At 50.5% G+C, this 20,448-nt stretch overlaps 3 protein-coding genes across 4 annotated transcripts; 2 read left to right on the top strand and 1 right to left on the bottom strand.

Moving 5' to 3' along the window:
• Positions 1 to 169: 169 nt before the first annotated feature.
• Positions 170 to 2,708, top strand: LOC136949324 (enhancer of rudimentary homolog). Its single transcript, XM_067243583.1, has 4 exons — positions 170 to 276; positions 810 to 897; positions 2,150 to 2,270; positions 2,567 to 2,708. The coding sequence occupies exons 1-4, from the start codon at positions 274 to 276 to the stop codon at positions 2,667 to 2,669; spliced, it is 315 nt and encodes a 104-aa protein (XP_067099684.1). The 5' UTR covers positions 170 to 273; the 3' UTR covers positions 2,670 to 2,708.
• Positions 2,709 to 5,164: 2,456 nt separating this feature from the next.
• On the top strand, positions 5,165 to 12,610 carry si:ch211-168d23.3 (BRD4-interacting chromatin-remodeling complex-associated protein). The gene is given in 14 exon segments (XM_067243957.1): positions 5,165 to 5,205; positions 5,931 to 5,973; positions 6,177 to 6,242; positions 6,490 to 6,777; positions 6,779 to 7,978; positions 8,114 to 8,329; positions 8,770 to 9,250; positions 9,437 to 9,514; positions 9,785 to 9,831; positions 9,914 to 9,975; positions 10,233 to 10,381; positions 10,870 to 10,964; positions 11,365 to 11,467; positions 11,862 to 12,610. Coding segments are annotated over 14 exon segments (3,618 nt in total).
• Positions 12,611 to 14,968: 2,358 nt separating this feature from the next.
• Positions 14,969 to 19,898, bottom strand: exd2 (exonuclease 3'-5' domain containing 2). 2 transcript variants are annotated; one of them, XM_067243972.1, is made up of 9 exons: positions 19,807 to 19,898; positions 18,823 to 19,246; positions 18,460 to 18,716; positions 18,206 to 18,332; positions 17,509 to 17,813; positions 17,232 to 17,338; positions 16,953 to 17,088; positions 16,414 to 16,779; positions 14,969 to 16,292 (listed from the first exon to the last, which is right to left on the bottom strand). In XM_067243972.1, the coding sequence occupies exons 2-9, from the start codon at positions 19,174 to 19,176 to the stop codon at positions 16,076 to 16,078; spliced, it is 1,869 nt and encodes a 622-aa protein (XP_067100073.1). In that variant the 5' UTR covers positions 19,177 to 19,246; positions 19,807 to 19,898; the 3' UTR covers positions 14,969 to 16,075. The 2 variants fall into 2 exon arrangements, with proteins under 2 accessions (XP_067100073.1, XP_067100074.1); XM_067243973.1 differs by having other exon boundaries at positions 18,838 to 19,246.
• Between the last annotated feature and the right edge of the window lie 550 nt (positions 19,899 to 20,448).

Raw genomic sequence — 20,448 nt, 5'->3', positions numbered from 1 at the left:
ATGTTTCTGTTAGGTTCGAAGATGACAATATTTTACACCAGGGCGGAATTAAAAACTATTCAACCGCAAACTCCACCCACATGACAATGAACTGGCTGGCTCATGGCACAAAATGTATGTGCCCAATGCAAATGTTAAAGGAAAAGAAACGCCCCGTTGCTACGTATCTGAGTTATTTTTCCGGTGCAAGCTACATAGCAAACCGACCTGCTAGCGAAACCACGAGTAAAAGTAGCAAGATACGCGTGTAATTCAGAGCCCCTTGGAGAAATCATGGTCAGTTCCTTTTAATTTGACGTATACATGTGTATGTCGAGACAGCGAACGCATGTAATCATTGTAACTAGACAACTATTACTGCAAGCTCATGTGACGATAGGTTTCATCTGCCAATGCAATGCTGCCAGAAGCAAGCTAGCTAGCTAACTAGCCACCTCATACATTTATGAAATGGGGGATGGTAACACTGGCGACTGATGTAACATTACCTACGATATTTAGACATTCACTGAGACAATCAATGGTCACTAATACTGACCATTGATAGTCTACAGCTGTATAGGTTAACGTGAACATTACAAACACTATCTTCTTGGATAGCATGTATTAGCCTAGGGGGCAGTGCTGACTTACACTAACTAGCCGTGTTTTCCGTTTAATGAGTCCTCTTTACATTTGTAGAATAAATTACATTTACATATGAATATATACAAATTGGGCGAATTTATTTGGTTATATTTGTGGACTTTCTGTTGATCAAAGTTGTATGCATTTCTAACAGTCTTCCCGTGACGTGTTTGATATTTCAGTCTCACACCATTCTGCTCGTGCAGCCCACCAAGAGACCAGAGGGCCGTACCTATGCAGATTACGAATCAGTTAATGAGTGCATGGAAGGTAAATTCAATCAAAAATTAACCTATAACGTACCGTCATTAGCATATGTAGTGTGTGTGTGGGGGGGGGGGGGGGGGGGGGGGGGCTTTCACTGTTACAGCCGCAACGAACACGATAAAAGTAGGGCTCAACATTAACATTTTTTGGCACTGAAACTTACTGGCCCCAAGACAATTTTTACTGGCCCCCCCTCCAAGAGTTGTAATTTATAATTTTTACAACAAAACCAAAGACTTATAAGTTGTGTTATTCAGTTAACATGTTTAACCATTTATTAAACACATCCTGGATATAAAAAGAACAAAAATGAAGTCACATTTCTAGTGATAAAAAATAAAAAGGTAATAGTCAGAAAAACAATTGACTTTTAACCTCAAACATGACGTGCTCTCTTCCTTGCTGACAGCCATCTCTGCACAATTCTGTCAGGCTGAAACTGAAACCTCTGGTCCCTCAATGCTAATATTTAAGCTTCCATAGCATTTCATCAGTATGATACTAAGTACCCAAATCGACACCATTCTTCTAAGGCTGGCCCGTCTTAATTACGTGATATGCCGTTGTTATAAGTTGTGTAATAACACGATGGGCATCTACATTTAAATTCCTGACCAGCATGGTCAACGGCCTGGAAGATGGATCGTCAACCATCCGCTTAGCTGTCACGCAAACCAGGTGCTGTCTGCTACCATGGCTGGTCAGGGATTGTTTTCGAAAATTGTCAGTGCCTGTGTAAAAAGATCCACTTTTGTCTGCTTTAGACGGGAACATATGACAGGACACAGTGAATCTTCGTTCCATAAAAACAGTTGCTTCCGTTTGAGCTCGTAGCTCTACTTTGTTGCCATCTTCACTTTATTGTCTCGCGCCAGTTGTATCGAGATTAGAGCATTACAATTTGACAACCACTCGTCACTCACTACTCAACTCTTGATTTGCCAACTGTGCGCCCCACGAGCTGCAAAGTTATTTATGCATTTAGCAGATAGCAAAACATATGAAGGATGTAAACTTTTACAATGCAAATGTTTTTTTCAATCAATAATTTGCAGTGGCCCGATCGGGCCAGTGAGTTGCTAGTTTAACTGTCCCAACGTTACTTTTTACTGGCCCCAGGCCATCGGGCCATCATTATTGTCGAGCCCATATGACAGAATAGAGGTTGAGTGAGTTTGAGTGCTGGTCCGATAAGGAAAGTGGCCTAAGAATAGAAGCTCAATCTGTTTGAATAACATGTTCTTCACTTCCACAGGTGTGTGCAAGATGTACGAGGAGCACCTGAAGAGAATGAACCCCAGCAGTCCCTCCATAACATATGATATCAGCCAGCTGTTTGATTTTATTGACGACCTGGCTGACCTCAGCTGTTTGGTGTAAGTCTGCATGTCCTTCATCCACAGCTTGGAATTTGAGTGACTATGTGACTTAAATTGTGTATTAAATATTTCACTTCATATTTTAGTTATTTAGCAGACAACTTATCTCAAATGTTTGTGTGTTCTAGTGTAATCATGCAGTGCTAGTATACATCTACACACACATACCAAATCTAATGAATGACTGTCTCTGCTACCATAGCTATAATCAGTTTTGGAGCTTGTAAATCCCAGTAGCTGCGCCTGAGGAAGTTCTGTCTGCCATCTCTGAGGTGTGTGTGTGTGTGTCTCAGGTACCGTACCGACACACAGACCTACCAGCCCTACAACAAGGACTGGATCAAGGAGAAGATCTACGTCCTTCTGCGTCGCCAGGCCCAGCAGTCTGGAAAATGAGACCTGGAGCTCCACCATGCATGTTTGTGTGTGTGTGTGTGGGGGGGGGGGGGGGGGGGGGGGGGGGTGAAAGGGGGGCGGGGGGATTATTGGCAAGAATTGTAAGGGTTAGAATGAAAAAAAGTTTGATGCTGTTTGAAGTTCATAATATTTTACTATTTGTAAGTTTTCTGATTTCTTTTTTTTCTGGCAGAGATTTTTTCCCCCGTTTTGTATTAAAAGGCCTACTTCTATTAAAAACGAAATACCTTGAACTTGATTTTGTTTATACTTTTGCTTGTCTTCTCTCTCCCAAGTATTCAAATTTAGGCTGCTTGTGTTGATTTATATAACCTTTAGACTACAAGTGCATCGTTTGTCACTACTAGTTTGTTTGAACTACTCCTTCATCCGAAAGATGCAACCAAAAAGTGTGCTTAATTTTAAGGAAACTAGTCAAGTGCCAATCTTTTTATATGAATGGGCCTGATCACCCCTACCGATTGTTGTAATCGATAATTCATGACAATATTTATATCATTTGTTTGACTTTGTTTAACATTTCAGATTGCATTTAAAAATGTTCTTGACTCAATATTTTGTCTGGTGCTGTCGCTGTTACGTCTGTCTCCTCGATATCGGGCTGAATTTGTGGGACCGAATTTAAGGGACACATTTCTCATTGGGTTCCGTGATCACACTATGCGTACAGTTACAGCTCACAGAAGATCGCGCATTAACCAAGAGCGGGCATTTTTGAAGCGTTTGAAGCATGCCTGAAAAAGACAAGAGCACCCCGTACTCGCTTTCACATCTGCGGGGCATAGCGGCGGCCGGGCCACATTACTATTTTCTACCTTTGTGTTTCTGATCGGCTTCCACTCTTGTTTCTCACACCCACCCCAGTACCCCCACCCCCAGCACCCCCCTCCCCTTCTCCTTAGCATCTGAAAGACCTCTGAGTGAGAATCGATGGCGCAGAGGCCCGCTTGACAGGACAATAAACCACAAAGAAGGGGTGAGTTTTTTTTGGGTTGAATTGCCGAATTATTCTGACGGTAGAATGAGAAAACGATGGAGAGGGAGGTAGCATAGCTGTGCTGTTTACGCAGACGTCTTTTGTTGCTGCGAGATGATGTGCGGCGGAGACAGCGTCAGCCCCTACGGTCCCCCCGTTAAAGAAACCAAGGAGCATCTGTACCCCCCGTCCATGCATACACACACACATTCACAACATTGTTTCGAATGTTATTTTCTAGGTCTGCTCACTTCCACCTTACGCAGGTTAAATTTGAGCATATATGCGTCACTGTATCTTCATAACCAAGGCTATTTGCGTGAAAATAATCGATCCTGAGCGCCGCTGCATGTTCGAGGGGTCATTTGCTTATTTCAGCGCTCGATGCGGTACGGCGATGGTGTTAATGCGGCGGTTGTGAGTTGTAAACAAAAATATGACAGTGAAGCGCGGAGGATAGTCTTATTTTAAGGGACCTCCCCTGAAAATTGAGCGAGCGAGCGAGGGAGTGAGTGATTTTGTGAAAGGCTAGGCTGTTGGGAGGTTCATGCGTCCTCTTTATAGATATCCACGATGACAAGCCACGCCAGTGGGTAGCCATGCATGAACAGATTTGTCCTCCCGTTTGCATGTCTGTTTTTAGAGACTTCCTCACAATAATCACGTTTACAAGTGACAGTCGCTTTTTGTCAGCTCTACGTTTATCAAATTGATGACAATAAAGATCGTGTTTACTGAATGTCGTACAACATTAGATAATGTCTCAACGTGGGAATAAATTAGCCTACTTTAAGATTCTGTTCTAACATGAAACTCTCGCCCTACAAATGATACAAACACACACACACACACACTTCGTGTTAGGCTACTATCAAAGCACTGCTAAACGATGAGATCGATTGTGCATACAACCACGTGAAACAAGTGGGCTAATGGAACGAATCACGTCAACCTTAAATGACCTCACAGCACGGACACGTCTGTTTGTAGGCTGTGAGGAGCAGTGATGCCCCAGCACACGGAGGGTCTGCCCCCGAGTCCAGCTGCCTCCCCTGCCTGGCCCCCAGCCCCTGCCCAGGCCTGAACCCCGGCCAACACGTCCCATGAGGCCACCACGAGAACTCCGTCTGTCTGCTCTGCATGGGGTCTCCCACATATGAAGTAGGTTCACATTACACCTCCCTGGATCACGCTTGCAAGGGGAAACGAAGTCTGGGACATGTCTAACCACTCTGAACTGCACTGAAGACCTTATCAGTGCACAGTGTCTTTCTGGCTTTGTGGGGTTTTCATTGACAAGAGGCCAATACGGAGAATGTGACCATACCTCACTTTCTCTCACCCTGGTTCTTTTTCTCTCTTTTTTCTCTCCCTCTCTTTTTCTCCCTCTATCTGCCCTCCCTCTCTCCCTCCCTCTGTCTCTTCCTCATCTCTCCCTCCATCTTTCTCCTTGCTTCCTCTTCCCCCTCCCCCTCTGCTCCCCCCTCTCTCAGTGGACATGGAGGATGAAGATGGGACTTGTCTACTTGATGTTTTGTGGTGAGTGTGTGAGGAAGATAGGACCTAGTGTGTGTTGTGTGTGTGGTAGAGAGATACTTGTGTGTTGTGGTGTGTGTGTGTGTGTGAGGTACACAGTGTGTGTGAGGTAGAGTGTGTTGTGGTGTGCGTGTGAGGTAGAGAGTGTGTTGTGGTGTGTGTGTGTGTGTGTGTGAGGTACACAGTGTGTGTGAGGTAGAGAGTGTGTTGTGGTGTGTGTGAGGTAGAGAGTGTGTTGTGGTGTGTGTGAGGTAGAGAGTGTGTTGTGGTGTGTGTGTGTGTGTGAGGTACACAGTGTGTGTGAGGTAGAGAGTGTGTAGTGTGTGTGAGGTAGAGAGTGTGTTGTGGTGTGTGTGAGGTATAGAGTGTATTGTGGTGTGTGTGTGAGGTAGAGAGTGTGTTGTGGTGTGTGTGTGAGGTAGAGAGTGTGTTGTGGTGCGTGTTTGTGAGGTAGAGAGTGTGTTGTGGTGTGTGTGTGTGTGTGAGGTATAGAGTGTATTGTGGTGTGTGTGTGAGGTAGAGAGTGTATTGTGGTGTGTGTGAGGTATAGAGTGTATTGTGGTGTGTGTGTGAGGTAGAGAGTGTGTTGTGGTGTGTGTGAGGTATAGAGTGTGTTGTGTTGTGGTGTGTGTGAGGTATAGAGTGTATTGTGGTGTGTGTGTGAGGTAGAGAGTACCCAGTATACAGAGAAAGGCGGCTGGTTTGTAACAGCTCTTCTTCTGTCCCAGCGATCCCCAGGCCCTGAACGACTTCCTCCACGGGACTCATGAGGTAAGGACATCCACAGGTCTCCCTCCATCAAGACCATCGTGAGACACACACACAAACATTGCCTTCCACACAGCCAGAACCAGCACATGTATGTAGAGAGAAGGTGTTTGGTGAGATGGAACAGGGAGTACAGGACATGACTAGTCATAGTTACTGAGTGCTGATTAGGAGCATGGTCTATCTAACCCTGGTTCTGCCCCCAGCTGCAGGATGAAGACCTGCTCCTTAGCTCCTCCTCTGGGGAGCCCTCCCTGCTCACCGACGCCCCGGTGAGTCTGTCCGGGCCTCCAGCCACGGTCTTATCAGTGTCAAACTAGGGTGACACCAGGGTCAAACTAGGGTGACACCAGGGTCACAGGAACTTCTGGGGGTCTTGCTGTCTGCTACTCCCTGTTGTTGAATTTTGATGGTCTCCTTTTCTCCTTGTGTTACTCCCTCCCTCTCTCTCCCCCCTTGCCCCTCACCCACACTCCCCCTTCCTTTCCCCCTCATCCCTGACCCGTTCTACCCCCCCAGAGCCCTGTCTCTCTATTGGCTGAGGACAGCACCTCCCAAGACACGCCCCCCCCTGGCTGTGTGGATCTGTCCTTCCTGGAGGAGGCTCTGCTGGCGTCCCCGGAGCCAGACGCCTCCCCAGGGGGCGTTGGGGGGGCAGCGCAGGCAGGGCGTGCCGAGGACGAGGAGGTGGCCTGTGACATCCTCCAGCAGAGTCTCCAGGAGGCTGACATCACGGAGCAGACCATGGCTCTGGAGGCGGGCCTGGATCCTCCTGGGGAGGGCCTGTCTCTGTATGCCCCCGCCCCCCCCCCTCCTCTCCCCTCCTGTCATGCCCTTCCTCCCTAAAGTGGTGCCCTTCCCCCCCGCCCTGCCCAGGGACACCCAGGCAGCGGTGGAGCCCCCCCAGCCCTCCCTGCTGGCCGTGGGGCCGGGCTGCCCCTCTCTGAAGCCCACCGCTCCTCAGCTCATGGGTCTCCTCCCTGGGAGCGTGTTCCCCGCCCCTCCCCCCGAACCCTCCTTCTCCCTGAGTCCTGTCCAGGCCTCCAGCATGCTCCTCCAGAAGGCCCTGCCCAGCTTGACAGGGCGCTCTCTCATCGCCCCCAGCCTGAGGACCACCCCGGGCCCGGGGATCCTGCTTCAGAGGGGTCCCCTCCCCATCCAGCCCAAGCTGCCCATCAGCATCCAGCCCCGGCTGGTTCAGATCAGCCCCAAGCCTCCTGGGCACAAACCCTCCCCGGGTCTCACCTTCGTCCCTGGGACCAAGTCTCCCAACATCCTGCTGTCCCCTCCTCCGGGCCCCCATCCCCCCTTGCAGCCCCCGCCCGGCACCCAGCCCCCTAAGCCTGTCAGCCTGCAGCTCCTCAACCAGGGGGGCTCCTTCGTGCTGCAGCCCCAGGGCCTCTTTCAGGGCCAGGGCCAGTTCCTCCTCCCCAGCCAGGCCCCTGTCACCCTGTCCCAGCCCGCGGGGGCCCCTCGGTCCCTCCTCACACCTGGCCCCCAGGGCCCCCCCATCCATGGCGTGTCCTCTTCGGCAGGCCACCTGGTTGACGGCTCCCAGATCCTGACCGTCCCCCACCGCCACCTCAACTTCAGCCCCGTGTTCACCACGCCGTCCGGGCAGCTGACTCTGCGCCAGGGCGCCCTGCTCTCCGGCCCCTTGCAAATCCAGCCGGCACCCCCTACAGTCTTCCAGATGCCGGCGCAGCTAGCGGGAGCCTACGCCCCAACAGGGCAAAGCCAGCGGGCCACACTGGTCCACAGCCCCGCCCTGGGGAACCACATCACCCTGATCAACAGCTCCACCATGCTGCCCCCAGACCTCACGTCCATCTCCATCCTCAACGGTGCCCCCGTGGTGCAGGGGCTGCCCTTTGCCGCCCCAGCCCGGAGGGGCGCGGTCACGGAGGCCCAGTTGAGCCTGCAGCAGGCGTCTGTGGTTCTGCTCCCGGAGAGGCCGGCTCTGGAGGGAAGGAGAGGAACAGACGAGCAGGAGCAGCAGCGGGGCCAGGTGAGACTCTCCACACGTCCAGGGTGTGAGGAGGCGGGGAAGCTGAAACTAGAATGGGTTTATTTTGAAGACGCTTTCATCCCAAATCTACGTAGAAGAGTAGTGCTAATTGCTTTGTTGACTTTGTCCTTTCAGTCAAACAGACACGCTCTCCAACACGCCGCTCAGCAGTCTCTGGTTCCAGGTCTCCAGCCCCCCTCCCCCCCTGTGGTCTCCCTGCTGCCAGCCCCCCAGGGCCCCGACCCCCCACCTGTGGCGGCCCCCCTGCCCAAACACATGCTGCCCCAGAGCGACAGGAAGCTGGAGGAGGTTCCCCTGGTGGCCCAGACCTTCATCCACCACATTCTGCAGGTCTGTCCACCTCTCCATCATGTTGACTACCTGTCAAGTGTAACTAAACACCAAAACCAGGTAAACTCCCATGGTTAATTCTCACGCACTGAGAAATGTATTAATGCTGGGCATAATTCCGACAAATCTTTGCAAAAGTGGTATTTTAGATTATTTTATGGTAAATCCTGGCTCTTTTTGCCCCTAGGGGTTAAAAACAAATTGTTACAAATGAGAGCTTTTTTGAGGTAATCTGAAGTATAACGTTGTGGATAATAAATGGCCAAGTTCACTTCGAGGGTTTGAAGATCCCCCACTCACATCTTTCTTTTTATTAAATATGAAAGGGCAGGCTAAGGCTGCCATTGAGGTGTGGCGGTACTCTGTCATGCTAAATATCAAAACAACTGAAAGGATAACCTGCCTGTGCCATTTCCATGTGATGATTCTCTCCACCCCAGCAGAAGCATCTGTGTCCCAGCCCAGCAAGTGAGGCTGTCAGGGCTGCTCTGCCCCTGGAGCCCGAGGAACCCGAGGATCCTCACGCCTCGCCTGTGGCCAATCAGACAGAGGACCCGCCCCCCACGCCTTCACTCATTGGTGAGGCCTCCGTAGCCCTATCTGTCCTGACCAACCAGGAGCTGACCGGGGGACTGTCTGCGCTGACCCACCCCTGTGGGATGACCTCTCCTCTGGGGTCTGAGAGCCAGGACCCGGCCGTGCTCTGCTCACCCCTGGACCAGGCCCTGGACATCACCCCGCCCCCCAGCAGGGCTTCTCCAGCTGCTGGGGGGGGCAGCTCAACTCCCCAGGCCCAACTGGCCGAGTACAGCAGCCCCCTCGCTCTGGCCCCCAGCGTCTCCGGGGCTCTGGGACAGTCGGACCCCCCCTACGTGTCTGTGGAGGGGGGGGGCCCTGCTGTCCAGCAGCACACACAAAACAGTGAGTGTGTCTTGAGAAGCTCAAATGAATCCATCCCTCTGTAGATGTAACACAACAGTTGCTGCTGCTTGTTTTGATTGGTTTAACTGAGTTTCTTATCTCAATGTTTCCCTTACCTAACTTCATTGTTATCACTGTTATCATCATCATCATCTTCATCGTTGGCATCATCTTACATGCCACCAGCTGCTATCTCGGACATGGAGGGTATAACCTTTAGTCTTGAAGTCCACCTGCCTTCCCCTCCACCCCAGCCCCCCAGACATCACCACCTCCATCCCCAGACACCTCCACCCCAGCCCCCCAGACATCACCAGCTCCATCCCCAGACACCTCCACCCCAGCCCCCCAGACATCACCACCTCCATCCCCAGACACCTCCACCCCAGCCCCCCAGACATCACCACCTCCATCCCCAGACACCTCCACCCCAGCCCCCCAGACATCACCTCCACCATCCCCAGACACCTCCACCCCAGCCCCCCAGACATCACCTCCACCGTCCCCAGACACCTCCACCCCAGCCCCTCAGACATCACCTCTACTATCCCCAGGCTCAGGATCTGCAGTCAGGGATGAAGGTAAGAGAGACACAGTCCTGAATAGGAACTACATTCCCCTGATGTGTTTGTCCTAAATCAATGACCTTGTAATGTCCTCCAGGTCCCAGGCCCTGCGGAGGAGAGGTGGGAGGACATACTTACACCAGCCATGCGCAGACACAGGTAAAGAGAGGGGGAGGGGAGAGGTGAAGCCCGATAAAGTAGGTACATTACATGATTGATGTGATAATTGTGCTGCTGTGTGTGTTTGGTGTGTGTGTTTGGTGTGTGTGTGTGGTGTGTGTGTGTGGTGTGTATGTGTGGTGTGTATGTGTGGTGTGTGTGTGGTGTGTGTGTGTGGTGTGTGTGTGTTGTGTGTGTGTGTTGTGTGTGGTGTGTGTGTGTGGTGTGTGTGTGTGGTGTGTGTGTGTTCTCCCCAGGCTCCAGCAGCAGATGTGCTTGGACCAGGAGGCGGTCCACAACCCCGCCCCTTGCATGCCCTTCTCCAGTCTAGAGGAAGCTGTGAGAAACCTGCTCCCGTACCACACCTGTGCTGGGCTGGGGCCCGCACACACACCCTTCAGCTCAGGTAAACCTGGAACTTGGATGTACAGTCGTGGCCATACGTTTTGGCAATGACAAATGTTGTGTTTTGCAAAGTTTGCTGGTTCAGTATTTGAGGAAAATGTTTTCACGTTACTATAGAATACTGGAATACAATAAGGCACATTTCATGTTTTTTCAAGCTTTTTTGGGGCGGACATTTTTTATATATGCAAATAGTCCCACAGTCAATCTGCTCTTAAAATCCAATCAGAATGATAGAGTGATTTCACCTGGCTAGAACTAGTTCACACTTTCCCCAGTGCTGATGATATGACTTACTGAAATTATGTTAGCAGTCATTTTATGCAAAGGCCCAGCAAGCTCTGCAAACACAAAATGTATGTCGCTCCCAATACTTTTGGCCACGGCTGTATGTTTCACTATTGTTTCAGTAAATTGTGAGGAATCTCCATGGAAGCCATCATATTGTTTGACTCCTGTGTGTTTTACCTGCACTGTGTTACTCTGCAGTGGACGAGCAGTTTGATTCGGTGTCGGCGTTTCTCCTGAACCGCACCAAGGACATGGTCAACAAGTACAGGCAGCTACTGGTGGGGGAAGCCCAGGTTAGAACAGCTCCCAGCCCCCCTCATCATGAACCTTCTCCACTTGCTGCCTGTTTGTCATCAAGACGTTCACGTTCTCCCGAGACTTGCTCTCACTGATCACAACATAAAGCGCTTTTATTTTGTGTATATATATTTTTAGTTGTACAAAAATTTAAAATCTAAATGGCATTTCCATCTTTGTCAGATCACTCATTAAATGCATAGTCTAACATTTACATGCCATTCTTCAGAGGCTATTTGCAGCAACATACGTATGGGCGTGTGTAAAAAGTACAGGAGAGAATCAACAGACTTTCTATTTTCCTGACAACTACAGTATTATCTCAATGGTTGTGCTGTGAACCACCAGAACATCAAGGTTTAGGTATGTTTGTTTCATGTGTGTGTGTTGCCCCAGCAGGTGAGCCCGTCTGCAGAGATGGTGATGCTGGAGAGGCTATTCCTCCAGGCGGAGCGCCTGGCGCTGGGAGAGGAGAGGAGGAGAGCCCGCAGAGACCCAGGTCAGGACCCTACCCAGCCCTGGCCCTGACCCAGCCCTGACCCCTGACCCAGCCCCAATTCCTGACCCAGCCCCAACTCCTGACCCTGACCCATCCCTGACCCTAACTCTGACCCCAGCCCTGACCCCTGACCCTGACATTGCCTTGACCCCAGCCCCAACTCCTGACCCTGACCCATCCCTGACCCTAACTCTGACCCCAGCCCTGACCCCTGACCCTGACATTGCCTTGACCCCAACCCAGACCCTGATACTAAACCTGACCTGATCCTAACTCCAAGCCAGACTCAGACTTTAACACTGAATCTGACCAGAACCCTGACCTTTACCTAAATCCAACCATGATCCAACCCTAACCCATCACACCCTAACCCACCCTAACCTTCTTATTACAGAGTCCTTCCTGATGGACCTTTGTGCACCATCGTCCGCTCCCCCTTGTGCCTACACCCCCTCCCCTCACGCCCCCTCTGACAGCCCCCCCTCCCCCCCTGCCTGGATGCGCCTGTCCACCCGCCCGCCCGGCCTCCGGACCTACCGCTCCAGCACCAGGGGGGGTCTGAGGCTCACCATCAAACATGAGTCTGGCTCCCGGAAGGTTGTCCTCAACTCCGCTTGCGACCCCTCGCGACGCACCGCCCCCTCCGGCCTCAAACGGGACCACGCCGGGCAGCTGACCAATGGGAGCTTGATCGTCAAGAAGCAGAGCCCTCACGGGACCAATGGGACACCCTGTCCTCTGCCCAGGGCGGGGATATCCAACGGAGCCCCGCCTCCGAACGCTGCTGAGGAGGTTGGGCATTCCGTACGGACGGAAGCGCGGGCGCAAGCGGTGCCGCGAGCGTCTCCCAACGCCCCTCCTCTGTCGGAGCGCCGCACCGCCTGTGGGGCTCCGCCCCCTCCAGACTCCAGCAGCCCTACACGAAAGAGCTACAAGCCCCTACCCCGCCAGCCCCCGCCCGAGCCCCACCCGACCGAGCGCCCTCCCCCAGAGGACCACATGCTCAGTGAACACCTGCAGAGTGCCATCGACAGCATCCTGGAGCTTCAGCGTCTACAGGGTCCTAGCGCCCCCACTGCCCGTGGCCAGCCAGCTCCCGCCCTGGACCAGGGAGTCACCAGCATCCTGGAGGGACACCTGTAGGAGGGGGGGGGGGGGGGCCTGGGAGACTCTGGGCTGCCAAGGGGGATAGGGGCACACGACAGCAGCACTATCTATGTCCTGTAGTTGTTAGATACTTCATTTGATGTACATGTTTGTGGAAAATCTATTTAAATAGGAGATATTTACAGTTTTAGTGGTAGTTTAAGGTCATCCACAGGTCAAAAACACAGCAGGTGTAACCTTCATCAGCATATAGTATATAAGTAATAGTAGGGTGAAGAAGGAGAGGTGTAGACTGAGATTATTCAATAGTTTTCTAGAGAATTCCATTGAAATGTGAATGGTTTTGGTTTTTTGCTTTGCGCTAAGCCGCCAGGGTACTTACTTTGATAATCTGTGCCAACTGTGTTCAAGATGAGTTACGTCGATCAAGAAAAGCAGTGTGTGTGCGCGTGTGTGTGTGTTTCTTAATGTGACTATGTGTGCCTGGATGTGAGGGGCTAGGGAGTCTGATGAGAGTTGAGATGGAGGGTGTCAGGGACAGTGCACTCTTCAAACCTGATCCCCCCTCGGCTTGTCAGACCCCAAAGAGGTCATGTGACCTGCTCCATCCCATATACACCAGCGAACGTTGTGTCTGCAGTCTCTGGAGCACAGGAGCCTGTCCATCACAGCTTCTGTAGGAGGAAACCGAAGGGGAAACTCACAGACAAGAAGAGAGTTGACGTTCTGTCAATCATGCTGGAGGCTAACTGTGAACTCAATCTATAGTTTTCCATTTGGTTTCTGAGACAGGAAGAGCTCCTGTATATGTTAACCAGTAAGCAATAATGAGCATGGAGGAGGGGGGGATGGGGGTAGAGGGGGAGGATGAGTTTGGGAAGGGTGGATGGGAGAAGACAGAGAGAAGGCAAGGAGTGGGTGGAGGCGATGGGGAGAGAATTGGTGGGGGTGGGGGGGTTGAGATGGTGGGAGGTTTGTCCTGCTAACACAGTTCATCTGCCCAGTTCCAGGTCCTTTCTGTTCAACACATCTTTAAACAGCCTTTGACCAAAAACGAGAGTTAGCGCCAGTTTCACAGACACTCATGAAGGGGTGTACTCTTTATAACATGCCTTGGTTTCATTATTAGAATCTGGTTGAATAATCTGGTTTCAGATTTTGCTTGTTTTTTTTTAATGTTGATTTGACAATCTTTTGAATGATCGGTAATTTACATGAACACTAGACGGCTGATCGCACCTGTGTGTGTGTGTGTTTTAAGGACTACTGGTGGTGTGAGTGTTAGCATCTCCCACAGGAGCTGCGGTGTGGGTAGTCAAGTAAACACGACAGCCATGTGATTTCAACTGAGACGATTTCACCATCTGGTTTAGCTTTAGTTCAGCTTTACAACTTTAAGGGAACGCTAATTAACTGAACGTGTTGAAGCATTGCAATATGATAAGTATGTTTTTATGCGTGCGATAATTTATTGTCCTTAATGACGTTGAGTCCATATGTGAACGCAACGTCAATGCATTGTATTGTTGTTTTTAACTGTTTAGAAACCATAGATACATCGATGAAATAGCGCTCTGAGAAAAAAAGAGTTGGTGTTTCAGGGTTGAAACATTCTCCGTCCCCTCCGGTGTGACTGAAGGGTCGAGAGGGCGTGCGATATGCAGTAGCCTAATAAGCGGCGTTATGATCCCTGGCCGGTGATGCCAGGGAAACAGGAGTTTTGATGCAGTACTGACTTCTTGAGGGATTGAACCCCCAGTTACGGATTGATGTGTGAGATTTTGTTCCAGATGTTCGTCTGTACATCTGCTGTGTTTAACACTGAATCTGAATTTAAGAAATGTGCCCATGTTTGAACTTTAATAGTATTTTGAGAATGTGGTCATGTCTGCATGTTGAGCCATTTTGCGTTTTTATATTTATTTCATTTCATTAATTCTTTGTATTTGAACTGTGAAAGCAGGACACTGGAGCTCATGTTCTACTAATTCAACAAGATAAAACCATTTGACTTACAGATTGTTCTAATGCCAAAATCAAGAGGCCTTAATTCAGCAAAAACAGATTGTAAAAAAAAAAAAAAAAAATCATTACTGGTAAGAATCCTAGACTCCATTGACCTGTAAGTTATGACGGTGATTCATATAATGTTAACAGCTTTTGTACCCTTTTTACAGACTTATTTATTAAACTGTGATTTTGTACAAAATAAAAAATATGAAAAATGGTTGAGACCCTTTTTTTTCTCCAGCGTTTGAATGATCTCATTAATATAACTGCTGAAATCTTAGGTTCTGGCGTCTAACTTCACAGGTTTCCATCCTCAAATGCTTTCCTGGCTATACGGTTTTGACAACCAACTATGCAAAACATGACAAAAAAAGGGAACAATAATACAAACATGATCTTTATTTATGTAATTTACAATTTAAGGAAACAACAGCTTCAAGGGTTACACCTGGATAAATGTAAATAAATACAAAGCTGAACAGTTTCTGAACAATAAATAAATGCCATCATGCTGGAAAACATGGAAATCTCTGCCTTGCACATGGGTTGGGTTTCTTAAGGCCATCTTTCTAACCAACAGAGTGAGTGACTCAGGTCATCAGGGTTGGCACTTGACTCTTGTTCAACATGGAGGACAGTGGAATGGGATGAGGGTGGAGCAACGTTAGTCTCAGGTCCAGTCAGGTGGAGGAGACACATTAGCACACGTGTCAGGAGGTGTCCCAACTGCAGAGACTCTGTCCAGGACGCTTACATACCGGGGTCAAGGAAGGTTCCGTTCGGCATGGCAACTAGTCTAACTAGTCTGTGACTTCACCTCCATCAACCTGAGTGACTGGTCACCATGACCCAATCTGGTCTGCTGTAGAGTGACTGGTCACCATGACGCAGTCTGGTCTGCTGTAGAGTGACTGGTCACCATGAGGCAGTCTGGTCTGCTGTAGAGTGACTGGTCACCATGACGCAGTCTGGTCTGCTGTAGAAGAGGCTGCTACTGTGTGCCAGAAGGGGACCTCAGAATATTGTTTACACTTTAAAATGACCTTAGATTCTTTGAGGAAAAAATTGATTTTTTTTTCTTTTTACACAAACACAAATGCATAGAAATGATTAAGGCTGTTCACCTGCAGGTCAAAGTTAGAGACTTAGGAGCAGGTTTCAGCTCGTTTTAAAATACAATTTCCATAAATTTGTGAAATCAATCTTCATTTTTTTTTTGTTAGATTTTTTTACATGATTTCCCCCCCCATCCATTTCTATAAAAAAAAAGGTCCATATGCAAGTGTGTTCTCCAGACAGCGGTTTCAAGTTAAGAGTTCTTGGTGGCATGTCTGGTATTCAGTTCATCATCAGGAGGCGGTTAAGTCAGTCTCTTCAGGGCCTGGATGCCAGGCTGGCATCACGTTTGGCACAGTTCTGTGTGACACCGTCTCACCTCGACCAAGGACGCCCACAGCGCCCTCTCCTGGGGCCTCCGGGCACAGCAGGGGCTCAGTTTAACTGGATGGGGAGGTCCTCTCCGTACTTCCGCAGGAACTTGTCGTGGTTGTGGTCGACGGCCCAGAGCGGAGGGAGGTGGCGTGGCTGCATGGCGGACAGGAAGTGTTGCCTCCAGCGGCGCTCCAGGTCCATCAGGCCCCGGAGGCCACCCGCGGCATGCGCCTGCACCACCTTCAGCCCATGGGCCACGTAGCTCTCGTTGAAGATCCTGGAGACAAGAGACCAGGCGGGAGGTCAGGGCTCACATGTGGGATTAAGACGGTCAGACACACAAACTCACTCCTCCGGGGTGAGTCACAAAGAAGTCTCAGGAACACACAAACACACACCTGGTCTCCAGGCCCGCGGCCTCCTGCAGTGCCTCCTCGCCGACCTCTCCCTCCTCGCTACCGTAGAAACCCCTGATGACGGCCCGCAGCTCGTCGCGGCGCGCCTCCGGAAGCCCCTCCCCTGCGGTCAGGAGAGCCCGGGCGGCGGAGCGCACGCGGCGCCGCTCAGAGTCCTCCAGCGTCCGCACGCCCTCCTCGCACCCCTGGGGGGCGCTGTGCTCCTCGGCCAGCTGCTGCTTCAGGAAGCCGTCGTAGACGTTGGACGCGGCGTGACAGGAAGTGCACAGCAGCAGGATGTCATGGGAGTTGTGGTCCTTCATCTCGGTGGGGAAATGGCGTCTGTATTCGTGCGGGACAATGTTCTTCCTGTGGGCGCCAGACAGAGTTATTAATGTTGCTGAGGGATGAGGGGCAATAGACAAAAGTTACTGATAGAATGATAGAGGGATGTGGCATAAGGGCAGTTGGAAACATGCAGGCAGAATTATTGATGTGTGGATGGATAGCAGAGGTGTGTGGATGAGGGCAGAGGGCCAGACCTGATGTAGGAGTCTGCTTTGCCACAGACTACACACAGGTTCTCCTTGGCAGTCAGGTAATAATCCTGCTGGGAGTCTGGCCGCCCCGACGGCTCAAACAGCAGACGCACGATGAAGGGGTCCTCACTGAGCAGCTCTGTCAAGGTCAGATTCAGGGAGGCAAAAAGTTGAGTCAGGCAGCGGACCGTTTCATCTTTCTACCCTTCACTCCAACGCATACCTTCTTAAATGCCTAAGGCCTAACATCCTCCCTAAAATGGTTAGAGTTGGTCAGTGTACCTCCTATTCCTTTATCAAGGTACCACTTGGCCTTCTTCTTGTCGCAGGTGCAGAGGGGCTGGCCGTCTGGAGCGTGTAGGAAGCAGTTGTCATAAAGAGGAGACTTCCTGTAAAACGCACCCAGCACACACACACACACACACACACACACACACAAAGTACAACAATGAGGCTAACCCAGCCCAGATCTTACCTGGAGTATCCCAACAATAATAATAAAAATCACTTGTCTGGCAGAGTATAATAATAATAATAATAATAATAATAATCTCCTCACCTGGCAGAGTAGCCCACACCTAATGGTTTCCTCTTGTTCTTTCGTGGGTCTGGAACTTGCTGGTCTCCAGACACTGGGCTCTCCATCGTGGGTTTCCTGCTGCGTCGTTTCCTCTCCCCTTCCTTGTCATCCCCCTCTCCTCCGGCCCTGGCCCTGAAGGGCACGTCCACCAGGCCCTGGCAGCGCCCCCACAGCTGGGTGTGGACACTGCCATCGTCGTCCAAGGCCTGGACCTCTGAGCTGAGACCCAGGAGGTGGAAAAACAGGGCGATGGAGACCTGGGCGTCCCGGGCAGCATAGGCCATCTAGGGTCAAGTGAACCACAAATCAGTGAACCGCCAATGTTTATCCGATGGCCCATCTAGTTTTACTACCCAGAATCATCTGGTTTATACCTTTGGCTCTCCATTGTTGATTTGAAATGTGCTCTATGAATAAATAACTGGTTGACTGACTGGTAAGGGTCAAGGGTCGTAGCTATAGCAACCTGCTCCAGGATTGTTGCTAAAGCTACCTGCTCCAGGGTGAGGGTGCTGAAGGGTTGTTGCTATGGCTACCTGCTCCAGGGTTGTTGGTATAGCTACCTGGTCCAGGGTCAGTGTGCTGTGGGGTTGTTGCTATGGCTACCTGCTCCAGAGTCATTGCTATAGCTACCTGCTCCAGGGTGAGGGCGCTGAGGGGTCGCTGCTATAGCTACCTGCTCCAGGGTGAGTCTGTCGGCCTCCCAGTCACTGCAGCGCAGCTCAAGAGATTTGTCCAGAGAGACGCTGAGGAGGTCTGCTGCCAGAGACTTCAGACTCAAGCCGTTGTTCAGCACCACCTGCCTGTACACAAACAAACACACACACACACACTTTTGTCTCAGCAGGGTCAAAGTGGTCTCCATCCATCCACACACACACGCACACAGTACTTGAGCTGGCCAGGTTAGGAGCCAGAACGCGGGCGTACTTCTGTCTCAAGGCGAGGTATCTCAGGTCCAGGGTGCAGCCCAGAGACAGGCCGTAGTCTCGGGTCAGTCGCTTGCCATCCTCGTAGCAGCCGACGCCCACCTTTAAGACCCGTGGGTCGCGAAGGACCTCCGTGAGGCTGAGGGGCAGGGCCTGCTGGCCGCCACGGAAGGGCTGCAGGCGCACCAGGACACAGCGGCCCGAGTAGGACGCCATCTGGAGGAGGGACACGGCCGAGGCGCGGCCCTTCACGGACACCTGGGGAGGGGAACAGGAGGGCAGGACCCGTGTCAGGTTAGAATCCCTCAGAGCACTGATTGGTTTCCTTGGCCTTTTCTGGAGGACATGCAAAAGGTATCCTTACGCCGTTGAACTTAACCCATTCGCAGTCCAGTCCCAGGACAGGGAAGAGAGCTAGGTCGCTCTGCAGCGAGGGCCACAGCTTGTCCCAGTCCTCCTGGGAGTTCACCATCACTGGGGTCCCCCCCAGCAGCTGCTCTGGGCAGGGCAGGGAGGCGGGCAGCCTTGAGGGCTGGCGCTCCACCACCAGGGGGGCAGGCTCCGGCGTGATGGGTCCTTCCAGGGAACCCGCCTCCTTCCGTCCCTGCGGAAGTGTCTTCTTCTTCTGTGCCCGCAGGGTGCGCCATATGAGCAGACCTCCTAATGCTGCCCCCAGCAGTGTCACAACTGCTGTGGTTATGGGGCTGTGTCGGGACATCTTGCTTTCTGACTAGTGGAGGGAGGGAGGGGGTGTCTTGGGTGATGCTGTGTGATTGTGAAGGGCTGGTCTTTAAAAAATTAAATCACACAAATGAAGAAAACAGGCATGTAGGGGTTGTGTGTTAGATAGGCTACAAGGTTCAAGTCATCGGTGTAGTTAAAACACTTCACAACTTTCAGTTACAATGTTTACCAACTTCTGTCCAATGTCAATACCATCACACGTTGAAGTTATAACTGACGTGGGTTGCTAGTCACGTCATGCGTAACCCGCATCAAGTCAAGGCAACACATTCATGATGAGGCCAGTGTTAAACAGAGAGCAAGAAGTATCCAGGACGATGAAGCGCAAGTCATTTCATTTGGTTGGTGTCATCAGTTTCAATACATGTACGTGCGAATTGGTTTGCCATCACAGAAGAGTGTCACTACGTTAGGAGAACTAACGGTTCACCCGAGTTTTGAGCTAACCAGCTGAGCTAGCAGGCTAGCTTGAGTAGCTAACGTTAGCTGCGTCAGGAGCTTGACAACTGGACTGTCTCACTCCGTTGCTCCAACATTCATTAGGCTAACACAAGTTAATAAGTGCGTGCATGTCTCACGTATGCAAGTTTCAAGCCTCACTTACCTGTGCGGTTACGGCGACTCCATAATACAACGCCAGCTGATAGCTTGCACATGTACACTCGTTTCTCGTTGCTGGTGATCCATTTCCTCCGGCTCTATTTATGATGGTGACGGAAGCCAGGCGCGGGCGCCCCCACGCAATATTCGGTGCTTAAAGGAAAATGAAAATGATTCTCTGCGTCACTGCACCTGGCCAACTCATTTATTAAGTGTGCTTACATTACTATTACAGTCACTTAAATATGTTTAAAAAAAACTATACGACAGCTTCTTTTCTGTAACCCCTGTAACTTTAGAATGACTTTATAATCAATTTTTATTAATTTTACTTCAATATTGTCTTTATATAATATCTGACTGTAAGAGTATCTTATGTTCATATATATACACTTGAATGTTTGTACACTTTTGTTCTTGCAATAACAAAATTAATACAATTAAAAAACGTGTGCTTGCCTTTGGCAACACAACCCATTGTAATCTCACATATATATTTATTTCTTTATTATTATTTTCCCACCCCGAAGGCTCCCTCAATATTTTCTTAATATTGAAATTCATACAAGCCAGTAATTAGTTTATTTTTTCATTCAGCAGGACTACTGTTTGTCACGTGAGCGAGTGACGTTGTCATTAGACAACA

This window comes from Osmerus mordax, chromosome 9 (genome assembly GCF_038355195.1).
Source record: "Osmerus mordax isolate fOsmMor3 chromosome 9, fOsmMor3.pri, whole genome shotgun sequence".
Lineage (NCBI taxonomy): Eukaryota > Metazoa > Chordata > Actinopteri > Osmeriformes > Osmeridae > Osmerus > Osmerus mordax.
The sequence above is the reverse complement of the archived record's forward strand: the minus strand, read 5'-3'. Positions and strand labels throughout refer to the sequence as shown.